This window comes from Triplophysa rosa, linkage group LG15, assembly GCF_024868665.1.
Source record: "Triplophysa rosa linkage group LG15, Trosa_1v2, whole genome shotgun sequence".
NCBI lineage: Eukaryota > Metazoa > Chordata > Actinopteri > Cypriniformes > Nemacheilidae > Triplophysa > Triplophysa rosa.
This window is the reverse complement of record NC_079904.1, coordinates 11,307,366-11,320,120: the sequence shown is the minus strand read 5'-3', so window position 1 is coordinate 11,320,120 and position 12,755 is coordinate 11,307,366. Positions and strand designations below refer to the sequence as shown.

Below are 12,755 nucleotides of genomic sequence, written 5' to 3'. Positions count from 1 at the left end.
ACAAGCATTCTTCCAAATATCTTTCTCTGTGTTCATCAGAACAAATAAATGTATAAACATTTGGAACAACTGGAGGGTGAGTAAATGATGACAGACTTTTTATTTTTGGGTGAACTATCCCTTTAAGAGCTTATGTCCTGCAGTACACACTTGCTGTTATAGCTGCTCTGTATTGTGACCTCAGTTATTGACATCTTAACATTCGCTTCTCATCTAATAATTCTTAATAATAATAGTTTTTCTTTTGAATAAACCTGCATGTAAACCTTTGCATCTAGCTGAATGAAAGCCCAAAAACGTGCAACTGAACCATATAAACACACCTTAAGCAATATTTTATAGTACAACAGTAAAGTATAGTATTTAATAGTAATAGAAGCAAAATCTGTTGTTATAAAGTAACCCTTATGTCTCTGTGATCAGCTGGAGAAAATGCGAACTGTGTCTGAGGACCTGCACAGCCGTGTTCCTGACAGCATGGTGGAAAAAGCCTCCAGCATGGCCTCCCTGCAGAGTCTGCTGGAATATCATGACTCCTTTAGCAGAGAGGTGGAGAGAGAGAGCAGCGCCCTGACCCTCCTCAGACACCGTGTGCTCAGCCTCTTCCTCCATCCTCACGCCACACCCAACCAACATGACCAAGATACTCCTTGTCTGCAAGAGATTCAGAGCATCCAGGAGAAATATGACAAGTATGAAAAATCAGACCAAAACATGTTTTATGTTACACGATTCATTGTTACATCCACCCACCCATCCAATCATTCATTTATCGATTAGTCAACAGGTCCGTCCACTTTGTAGACATGTATGACTCCAGATACATACATTCACATTTTTTAATACTTTGTGTCATTTGCATTTTCAGTTAACTGTTTAATATGTATTCTGCCGACAGTCTGTTGCAGCAGGTGTGTGCCAGCAGACAGCAGGTGCAGGTAGAGCTGCTGGAGCGAGAGGAGGTGGTGAGGGAGCTGGGACTGCTGAAGGGTTGGATTCAGGACACTCAGGGCCTGCTACTGAGCCCCACTGCAGACCTGGATACACTATTCACTGACCTGGAGGTACCGCACAGCTCCTCACAAATAAGTTATACACTAGATGTTATACTTTATAGTACTGATATGTCTGAAGCATTATTCAGTTGTCTGATGTACTGCTTTCTTTCCTGTTTTGGTTTATTTTTGACTAAAATTTGTGAATGTAAATGTACTTGCATAATTTGACAGTTTTATAATAAAACATACAATACAATACAACATAATATAATTATTATAATGTATGTGTCTTAAGTAACACGGGAATATTTGTGGCAATAGCCAACAAAACAGTGTATGGGTCAAACGATCTATTTTTCTTTTATGCCCAAAATCGTCAGGATATTAAGTAAAAATCATGTTCCATAAAGATATGTTGTAAATTTCCTACCGTAAATATTTGAGAAAAAAAAAACTTTATTTTTGTGAGTGGGTGAAGCAAAATTGCTAACAAAAATGGCCAGAAACACCCATACAAACTTCACTCGCTGCTGCCTGCTATTTGGGAATTACCCACTCAAGTTTGGTATCTATGTAAAGCTTAGAATTTCAGCTTTCAGGTTCATCCACTCTCCACAACATCATTACAGCAGTAAGCCCACAGAGAGCGTTAAAACAAACCTGTTTCTTCTTAGCAACGGCCTGCCACAGCATCTCTGATTAACAACTTCAAAGGCAATTTTCTCAATATTTTGATTTTTTGCATCCTCAGATTCCAAAGTTTCAAATAATTGTATCTCGGCCAAATATTGTCCTATCCTAACAAACCATACATCAATGAAAATTCAGCTTTCAGATTTTGACCCATGTTGTCCAGGGTCACATATACTGTATACAAAGTACTGGTCAAAAGTTTGGAAATGCTTGACTGAAAAGTTTTTAATAATGTCTTTGATTAGAAAACAAAAGTTTTATTAAAATATATTTTTGAATGGGCCCAGTAAGAGTTTTAAAACACTTGACTAAAATGTTTCTCATGATGTTTTCATTTGAAGATGAATGTTAAAATGTTTGAAATCATTTTATAGACAAAAGTATAATTGGCAGGGTCATGACAGCCCCACGTGTTTTGTGTGGAAACGCATGGTCATAGTTTGTTTATGATGGCCATGTGTTCTCCGTCTCATCTCTTGGCCCCGCCCCCTCGTTTCCTCGTTTAGCTTCCCTGCCAGTGCTTGATTCCCCACACCTGCCTAGTGTAATTATCCCTTGTTAGTTCCCCTATTTAATGCCCTCCTGTTTGCTGTCCTGTGCTGTTTCGTTTTGCTATGTTGTGTGATGTACCTTGCCTTGTTCCTGTTTGATTTTCGAGTTGCTCTGGTTTTGCCCCCTTGTGGGAAGTTGTGTTTTTGCCCCCTTGTGGGAAGTTGTTTTGAAGTTCTTTGTTCGGTTATCGTTCGCCTCGTGGGTTTTTATGTTTTGTTAATAAAGTATCTGAGTTTTTTCGTACCGCTGCCTGTACTTGGGTTCTCTCTCCTTGACTTTGTGACACAACCCTGACACACACACGCACACATATATATATACTGTATATATATATATATATATATATATAATGAAGAGTTTGGTTCCAAATTAAGATAACTTTTCAAAAATCAAGTTTTTTTACTATGTTATCGTGTTTTTATTGTGTTTTATTGTGTTTAGATACCTGTATTTTTTGTTATTGTGGCTTAAATCAAACCAACTGCAGTTTCATTTATATTAATTGGAATGCACAATAATAACCAAATAACCAAACTCTCCGTATATATATATATATAATCAATAAGAGTTTGCTACGGTGACCCCTTAAGCTGGTTGATACAATGCCAAATTATGATTTTGTAAATTTTAGGTAAAGGGTGGCTACTTTGAAGACACTTGAATGTAACATACTGTAGTTTTGCCTTTTTATAATAAGTGTTTTAAGATCTTTGAACTGATGTACATTGATAGATGTTGGATGTCTCAAGCATGTGCTTGATTTTCTGTTCTCCATTAGTCGGCTCATGAAGGCATGCAGTCTCACCGGCAGACCCTGGAGCAGATTGCAGATCGTCAGCAGATAAAATACCAAGACCTCCATGCTACCCTTCCTTCTGAGATCACCACCCAGCTGGCAGAGGTCACACTGGCACTGGGTTCAGCAGAAGATCAGGTACCTTCATTCATACACCTACACGCTCAAAAACGTTCGTAATCTCGTTTCTCTCGTCTCTTCATCACATCCCTGTTTGTTTTGCCTCAGGTGCAGGCACGGGAGAGAGAAGTCCAGCACAGCAGAGATATTAAAGAAGACATCAACTCCAGACTTCAGGATATCGCAAAGAAAGTCAAGCTCATTTCTCTGAAACTCAAGGAGAAGGCTGTGGATGTTGAGGAGGCTAAAGAGGAGACGGAAGTATGAATACAACACAGATGTTCCCGGAGCTCAATTGCATTAAAAGTGTAGTCATTGTATAGTGTGTATTCTTAATTTCTTTCTCTCTTTATCCAGACACTTTTTGAGGAGTTGCAGGAGTGTGGTCGTGCCCTGTCGGAGCTGGATGTTGCGGTGCAGGAGTTTGGGGAGCAGAATCCTCTGCTGGCCAAGCAGCTAAGCTTCAGCCTCAGCAAACTGCATGAGCTTCACGTTCAGATCAGCAGGCTGGCAGAGGAAAAGACCACGGGCCTTCTGAAGGTCAGAGCTTCAGCGAGTGCAGCACGCTCCCCAAACATTTAATCATAATCAGAAGAGCTTGCTTATGCACAAAAGAATTTGTCTTGCGGAAGCTCTGGGCATAAATATTATATATTGGCACCTCGACTTATGTCTTGACATATTTCTCTTTTTAGGCAGAGAAAAACTTTGAAGAATTCAACGAAATGCTGACGTTAACACTCAACTGGACTGAGAAAGCAGAGACTGTGGTCTCAGCCAACCTCATGTGGAGTCCAGCCGCTCAGATGCAGGAGCAAATCAGAACCCACCAGGTTTTAAACCAGACCACCGTTGCATCATCATTATTTTATTGCCATCGAATTTAAAATCATAATTATAACATTAGGGTGTGATGTTTCTCGACCAGGCTTTATTGCAGGAGTGGCAAGAGCTTCAGGGAGAGTTTGAGGGTCTGGTGGAGAGGGTGGGACTGCTGGGAGAAGTCATCCAGACAGATGCTCTTCACCAGCAGGTGGCAGAACTGAGCCGACATGCTGAAGAGCTGCAGCAGACAGCCAAAACAAGACTACTGACCCTACAGGACGCAGCCAAAGTAATACAGAAACCACATCACATCAAACTAATAAAACTGTAATATAGCATATGTGCAGTGAGGATCATTGGCTGTAATGTTTAGTTTTATGTGAAATTAATGTGAAATGTTTAAAAAAATATGAAAAAATATTCACAGCATTCAAACAAAATATTCACTGAATAAGTAAAAGTCAGAATACAGTACATTTAAACAAGTAATGTCAACAAATCCAAAATCCACTGCAATATCTCAGCTCCTGAAGCTTCAAGTTTGCCATAAATGTAAGAGAGACGACGCCATCTAGTGGCCTATAACAAAGCTACAGTATCTTATTTACAATTCCATCTTTATGACTTAATTGATGTCTGTTCTTTGCTGTATACCCACACTGCTTATGTAAACATTCTTTTATAGCCTTTTTTTAAACAGTACGGTCAATAATGTTAAGTGTTGCAGTGTTAGGAGAATATATTGTGAAATGCACATATAAATGTCTCCATAAATAAGCCATCATAAATTCTCCATGATGATTAATACATGCCCCGATTACAAAACTGCCATTGTGCCATGAATAAATGTGAGGAATTGAATTAAGTGCTTGAATTGTTCTAATAAAGAGCAGATTCATAACTTGTTCACATATACAGTATTGGCTACATTCATTTTGGCTTGAATTATTTCCCAGCCTTTGGTTTCTTCTAATGTCATATCCTAATGGGACATTCTGCAAGATGAATAGCATGTATATAGGGGCAGTGTAGTAGTTTCACATTGTGAAATACAAATTTGGTCATGGTTTTATTAAAAGGAAATATATTTTACAACCTTGTGTATTTCATGATTAGATTCATTCATTATTTGCCTCTCTGAAGTAATTGATTATTGTTGGCCTATATTGGTGTTATGCTTTCAAATAATTTGTATAATGACAGATACGTAGGGATGTAATGATTCACCGTGAGCCGGTTGAAAATCGATTATAATATGTGATGATTCAAGTCGGTTGAGGTTATAAAAATCGCAGTACATATTTTGAACAGCAGGGGCCACTGTTTTTCTGGAAACTTGGTAAACGTGGATATGCTGATATTTCTTAAAGGTGTCCTGAACTGGGCTTTTTATTGTTTTATACTGTTGTATGAGGTCTACTTATGACGTTCGCGTGGTTTTTACATTCGAAAACAACCAAATCAATAATTGGATTTTCTACCCGGGTTTTGAGGCCGTCTCGTCAAACGCTCTGTTTAAATGGGCGTGCCGCATTGAAGACTTGGAAGTAAACGCCCACCGCTATGATTGGATAACAGTTTGCATAGTAAACTTAGTTGGAGCCTTCTGTGAATTTGGTTAGACATGTAACGTTAGGTTAAACATTATCAGGACATATCATGCGATCTCTAACAAAGCAATAGTGACGCATAGTACAAATATGTTTTACTCACATAAGATTGCTGCGCCATTCCTGTCAGATCCAATATTGACTGCACAGCACTGCTTTTTAATTTTAGTCTCTCCGCAAATCCAGTGCCTTGTTCACAAAGGAATCCATAGTGAAATGACACGAACAAATGCTCAATGTTTCACCCACGTGAGCAGGAACGTACTTAAAAATAAACTTCAACCACGCATTCCTAATATCAGAATCCGAAGGAAGCGACTGTGTTCTTCCACAACCAGGCGCTGCACAATGTTGCATGTTTGTTGCTTGGTCGCTCTAAATAAAAATAACAGTGAAAGAAGTCCTCACTTTTGCACATATGACACGGGGCTAGCCGCCCTCGAGAGCCCTTCGCTAAAGTGACAGGGTTGCCAGATCTTCACAGAAAAAATAAACCTTAAAATGCTAATTGTTTATATATTTTATAAGAGCAAAAATTCTTAAATTCTGCAACAGACCATTTATTAAGACCTAAGTTCCGAGGCTTTTTGATCTAAGACCAAACAACAAGCATAACAAACATGGCAACACAGCAAAAGAGCGCTGTGTGATGAAGCCTTCCGCGCATAAACACAACACAGCGCATATCAGCAGTTTAGTTTAAACTGACAGACAAAACGAATCTTTAGCCGAAAAATATGTCGCTATGGTTACCAGTTTGTCGATCATCACAAATGCGGGAGTGTGTACTATGTGTGGCTAAAGTCATTTGCGAACCAGTGGGCGGGGCTAGAGAAGTAGTCCTTGATATTTTTCTGTGGAGGCGGTGTTCAACCTATCATAGATAGGTGCATTCCAGGACCTGGCGTTCCTGAGCCTGGTGTCAATGACAGTTGTAATTTCAGTAACAAGGGCGTTTTCAGTTCTGACACTTACAGGATGTTCGCTTGAATACGATTCCCTCTTATACAACAAAATCTCGGGTTAAAATTGGGGTTTTAATTCATGGCTCCTTTAAACAAGTAAAAGTTAGGAAAAGCACAGACAAAGTCTTAGTTTGTTTATATTAAAGCGACTTTTGTATTATTCATTTTTTTATTTGATTTGGAAGTTGTTTTAAAACTGCAATTTAGTTTTGTTATTTGACATAAAATATATTTTTCTTTTACAAAGAATTGTGCAGCATTAGAGAAATAATAAAAGGGCAGTTGTTCATTTTAAATTTTCCTCAACTCATTCTGTAAAAAAAATCGTGATTAAATTGCATCGCGAGATCAGAATCGTGAATCGCATCGCGAGCTGAGTGAATCGTTACATCCCTACAGATATGTCATTGTTTAATGGCAATAATTGCATAATCTGTGTCACTCTGCGACTTCTCTCATTTCACATAATAAAATAATTTAAACTTAAATATATATTCAATATCCCTTCCTAGTGATGTATTAGTGCTTTACAATAGATTGCTTAGAGTGTGTGTGTTTTGTAGCAGACATTAAATCACTGTTAAGTAAAACTGAAAAAAAAGGACATTGCTGTGGACTTAATGATCTTGTCTTTCTGTGTTTAGGACCTGGGGAGACTGGAAAGTGATGTAAAAAGCCTCCATCAGTCTTTAGAGAGAGTCCAGGAGACACTGGTCTCCCCTGATCTGGCTCGCCTCAGCCTCAGGGAACAGCTGGCTCAGAGACAGGTGCGCTCTACATATCCTCATTCCTTATTGTTACCTCATTCACTCAAATCTCATCCGGTTTGAGCAGTTTTCACTTTTCATTGACTCAATGATCCGGTCATAGCGGTTCTCCAGTTAACAGCACAGTGAATTGATAAAATATTCTACGAATCAAAATAAAGAGTACAGAGGGTTTAGCTGATAGGCTGCTACAAACCAATGCTGAATATTTGTTCCTCAGATTCTGTTGTCTGAGATGGAGGGTCTCAAGCAGCAGGTGCAAGCCATGCAGATGTGTCAGAGCGCCCTCCGGCTGCCAGAGGAGGTCATGGCAACATTACCGCTCTGTGTTACTGCGCAAAGTCTGCAGCAAGAAAGCAGTCATCTCCAACACAACACGATTCAACAGTGCAATATACTACAGGTATCTAAACTCAAAACAGAAAGTTGGTCCTTTCTCTCTTAAAGGTGTGGAGTTTGCTGTTTTATATAGACATTCACAATGCAAAACTCATTTTCAGACCATTTTCTAACATTTATATACATATATATATATATATATATACTGTATATATATATCAATACCAATGACTAAACTGGTGCTGTGGTTTTCCCCTATAAAGATGTGAGTCAGTCGTAACAGACATCATTTGCATACAACAGTGTTCATTTGTTCATGTTAAAATACTATTACTCTGAGAAATTGCACACGACAGCTGTAAAGCGCGGTCACCAAAACAGCCTGTTTAAGAGTTTAATTAAAGGATCAAGGAAAGGTGAGAAATTGCTCTTGTCTTGTAAAACTAGATGGCAACCTTGAATAAATTCTTTTTACCCTGAAGACAATTTATAACATGTTAGAGTACAGAATAATGTCTCTTAAGTGAATCTGCACCGATTGTACCTACAGCATGACATGACAGGATACAAGCGTGACACTTGTGGTTTCAACGTCTGTCATCTTGTTCCAGGAGGCCATGGTGCAGTATGAGCAGTATGAACAGGAAGTGAAGAACCTACAGAGACTTATTGAGGAGGCACATCGCGTTATTCAGGACCGTCCTGTTGCCACAGGAAACATACAGGAGCTTCAAACACAGATACAACATCATGAGGTGAGGAAGCACATCCTTTTTTTTATTCATTTTCCCTTATGCAAATATGAAAATACAAAAATGCGTTGTGGTTCTTTAGTTTTTGTTTGTGCTGATTGTGAACAGCAGTGCAAAACAATAGCAAATGCAGATGATTATATAATTGTACATAGTTAAAATAGAAAATAAATAAGCTTTTTAACTTTTTAAAGCAAGGAGAAAAAGAATATTACAGTATAACTTGTGTCGTTGATGTCCGAGGTTGTATATCCAATGATCATTTATTGTATTTTAGTGCAAATTCATCTCTCTCTCGTAATCGATGCTAACCAAATTGTGCCAACTACAATTTGTGTGAAGAATGATTGACTGTCGAGAGCCTTGGAGCCATTGAAATTCAAGAAACCTTTAGAAACTGAGCATATTATTAGCTACATTTAAAGTCATTTTGCACAATGGCGCTGATGAATCGCCAGTTGTGGTCAAATGTAAAATCTGGTTCCCTCACTAAAACCAAAAGAACCAATGCAGTATTTGATAACACTTAGTTTTGCCAGTCAATCTTGAGTTTCAATGAGCCAGGTCATAAATTCCTAACGTGTTCTCATTGGGCGGTTAAAGGGACTACTCAGACCTTTGACCTCTGTTGTCCTAAATAACACTAAATTCCTTCCTATCTCTCACGCCCTATCTTGCGCTTTACCATATACACAGAAAGTCAAATCATGATTAAAACGCATCAAATAAAACGGAACGGTACTCTGATAGCAGTGTTTGTGGAGCTTGGGTCATTTGGCTGTGGTTTTATCACCCAGGGTTATTTTCCTCTGCTGTGCCGAATGCTGCAGCTTTGTCCCACATGACCTCATTATCAGAGACTGTCCCGTCTGTGTATGTGTGTGTGTGAGAAACTGAACGACAGTTAGAGAGAGAGCGAGAGACAGGAGGAGGGACCGAACAAAATCCGTAACAATATGCCCCTTCCTCCAGCCCCTCTCATTCTCTCCCTCGCCCCCTGTTCTTTTGTTTTCTTGAAAACAGCCTCAGGATTGGTGCAGTGGGGGGGAAGGAAATACATTTCAGTCAACCGGAGGGGCATAGACTCTCTCAATGAGCTCATTTCCTGTTCCCGGGGTCTTTGTGTATGAGTGTGAGTTGGCCGGTTGGGGCGGGAGTGATTTTGCTGTGTTACGGTTTCTTCCTTTCCTCAGTCCCTCCTGTTTGCTCTGGTTGGCTGAGCTCTCCGCCAGTCAAGTTTGTTTGTGCCTGAAGGCTCGGCTTGTGAGCTTTCCTCCACAGCGTTCCGATTGGCTGAGAGCTCAAAATGCCTCTGATTGAGCGACCGCTCGCCTGTGCCTTTTTTTCTACAGCAAACAGACCGAGTGAGAGAGAAATTCACAGCTTAGCTCGCCGGTGCCGCTCTCTGCCTAAAGCCTGTTAAGCTCATTTTCCCTTCATCTATGGGACCTAATTCGCAGGACATATGTTTGTTCGCCTAATGGACTTTAGTCCTCAGCGTGGACCTCCGTGGAACAATAATACATTGTGTGTTTGTGACAGGAACTGGCCCAGAAGATAAAGGGCTACCAGGAGCAGATCTCGGCCTTGAACTCCAAGTGCAAGATGTTGACCGTAAAAGCCAAACATGCTACCATGCTGCTGATGGTCAGCGAGGTTGACGGCCTCTCCGACGGCTTGGAAGAGCTGGAGGATGAGGAGGAGGAGATGCCCAAACACCCACCCGCACACCCCTCTGTTGTCATGGTGAGTGCTTTACAGACGTATACATGTCAGGGCTTTGGGGGGCGTTGGAGCATGGGAGATTTATCTTGTTGTGCTTGTTTATTCATTCTCTGTCATCAACTTTCTTTTTCTTGTTCTCTCTGTGGACAACCATCCTATGTGTCTCTTGTTTCTACCCCGGGGTTTTCTGCGCCAGTTTGTGTGGACTCTCTCTGCTGTTATTTGTCACACTGAAGGAAACAGGATAAGGGTGTTACTCGTCGTTTACTTTATCAACGTTGTTTGTCTTCAGAGCATTTTTGGGTCCCGTGCGGTGGACCGGATTGCCCCGCGTTGCGTCAGTGAGGGTTGCTTTGAGACTCCCGGTCAGGGCCGGTTTTCACATTAAAAACCAACAAGCAGAGTGCAGTTTGGCTCGAGTGTATGGAATTCAAGCTTGTGTCCTTACAGACTTACGGAGAAAGGAGGAGTAGCTTTGCAGGAGTTCAGCAGTCATTGTAGCTCGGTCTATATTTAGCCTGATGCTTGAGAGCTCCAGGGGTGTAGATTACTTTAGTTTATTCAGGCAATCTCAAGCAATTGTCTTCTGCCGTTGCCCATGCGTACATTTTTACACGATGAAAGTCTGTGTGTGTTTCCTGACCTGGTCCATTCCTTTATCATGACGAGAGTTCTGGAAATGGCTTAGTCACGACTACCTAAAACAAATGTGGTCTGTTTGTGATTCGGTGGTGCTGCTGCAGTAGGGACTTTAATTTAGCATTTCTGCCTGATGCATGACTTCCTGTGAGATTTGTATGAGGTAAAAGGCTTTTCACACGGTGCCTAATCCTGGGTCTGTTTTAACCCCAAGTTAGGGCCACTTTTAACCCTGAGTAAAGCGTTAAAGACATTTTCAAATGTAGCACTGCTTCTCGCCTCGGGTTATGAAACGTCGCTTCGGTGCTTTTGCAAGTTCTGAAGTGTGTCACTGTGGCAAAGGTGTACATTGTTTAATGACATGGTGCTCAAATGTTTAGCAACATACAACCATCACAAACTTCCTCATAAACTGCCTCTGTGTTTACCTTGTTAAAAACGGGCTTTGTATAGTCACAGAAAGTTGTTTTGGAACAAGCCTAAACTATTGAATATTGGTGGCAAATATGTTTCAAAGACATTTCCACGGATGGACATTAGATAAGCATGTGTTGAAACCTCCATGTTCGTCACACAATGTACTTTTCCAATAGTATTTCACCTTAAAATATACATATTTCAACATTTATTCAGGGTTTTCAAATGCACAGTGTGAAACCGGACTGCTCAGGATTATTTACTCACCTGAGGTGATGTAAGAACAATAAAAACGTATTGTTGCTGCCTTTCTGAAACCTTGGATGTCCAAATTCACTGTTTTTCAGGAAATGGAAAGAACACTATACTTTTTAAATCATTAATACTATGTTGTCAAAGTTGACAAGCACTTTTTATTGGTTAAATATTTGCAGAACCCAGTGACAAACATAAAGGGTGTGTAATAATAATGATTCATCGCATAAAATAAAAATCATTTGTTTTCTGAAGTACAGCGATAGAACAAGATATCCCAGGATTACATGGTTTTCAATATCAGTGTGAAAAGCCCATAATATTCTTCAGGCTTCTGATTTTCTTTATCACTGTTCTTGTTTTCTCACATCTTCTCTTGGTGCTGGACTTTCTGCTTAGTTTCATTGTGTCTCCCTCTCTCTCTCTCTCTCTCTCTCTCTTTATCTCTCTTTGGCTCTAATAAATGGTCAGATGACAGCCGGCCGTTGTCATACTCTCCTCTCCCCGGTAACAGAGGAGTCTGGTGAGGAAGGCACCAACAGTGAGGTCTCCTCTCCCCCGGCCTGCAGATCCCCCTCACCCGGGCCTAACACTGACACTTCTCAGGTACCAACGGCACTGACCCACACCTCACTAACTCACTCACGCAGACCAGCCACTGCCCACCTTTACCACATTTAATCAACCTGTCCAACTAACACACTTTAAACTTAACCAGTCAATTTCTCAAAGCAGCCTCTGCACACATATCGATTTGAATAGGAATGTTTGTCTCAGGGTTCCCACGCTCATGGAATACAGTTGGGTTTTTTAGTCCTGGATAAATCATGCACTGCAAAAAATGACTTTCTTACTTGGTATTTTTGTCTTGTTTTCCAGTACAAATGTCTAAAAATTCTTGTATCAAGATGCATTTTCTTGATGAGCGAAACGACCCAAGAAAATAAGTCTTGTTTTTATAACAAACGCATGAAATTTCAGTGAATTTTTACTTGAAACAAGCAAAACAATCTGCCAATGGGGTAAGAAAATAATCTTGAATTAAGGTTTACCTTTTTCTCAGTCACTAAATTCAGGATTATTTTTCTTACCCCATCGGGAATTTTTTTGCTTGTTTCAAGTACAAATTCACTGAAATTTCATACGTTTGTTCTAAAAACAAGACTTATTTTCTTGGGTCGTTTTGCTCATCAAGAAAATGCATCTTGATTCAAGAATTTTTAGACATTTATACTGAAAAACAAGACATACATACTAAGTAAGAAAGTCATTTTTTGCAGTGTGGATGTATAATACAATCAT

General features: G+C 40.0%; 1 protein-coding gene across 1 annotated transcript in view; it reads left to right on the top strand.

Annotated features, from left to right (window-relative positions):
- syne1a (spectrin repeat containing, nuclear envelope 1a) overlaps positions 1 to 12,755 on the top strand; it is a 107,490-nt gene that overhangs the window by 65,451 nt on the left and 29,284 nt on the right. The window contains exons 81-92 of the mRNA XM_057352968.1: positions 424 to 692; positions 899 to 1,064; positions 3,022 to 3,177; positions 3,268 to 3,420; positions 3,517 to 3,699; positions 3,855 to 3,992; positions 4,088 to 4,273; positions 7,204 to 7,326; positions 7,547 to 7,729; positions 8,277 to 8,420; positions 9,960 to 10,163; positions 11,925 to 12,059. Coding sequence (XP_057208951.1) covers positions 424 to 692; positions 899 to 1,064; positions 3,022 to 3,177; positions 3,268 to 3,420; positions 3,517 to 3,699; positions 3,855 to 3,992; positions 4,088 to 4,273; positions 7,204 to 7,326; positions 7,547 to 7,729; positions 8,277 to 8,420; positions 9,960 to 10,163; positions 11,925 to 12,059 — 2,040 coding nt within the window. The remainder of the gene's footprint in view (positions 1 to 423; positions 693 to 898; positions 1,065 to 3,021; positions 3,178 to 3,267; positions 3,421 to 3,516; positions 3,700 to 3,854; positions 3,993 to 4,087; positions 4,274 to 7,203; positions 7,327 to 7,546; positions 7,730 to 8,276; positions 8,421 to 9,959; positions 10,164 to 11,924; positions 12,060 to 12,755) is intronic.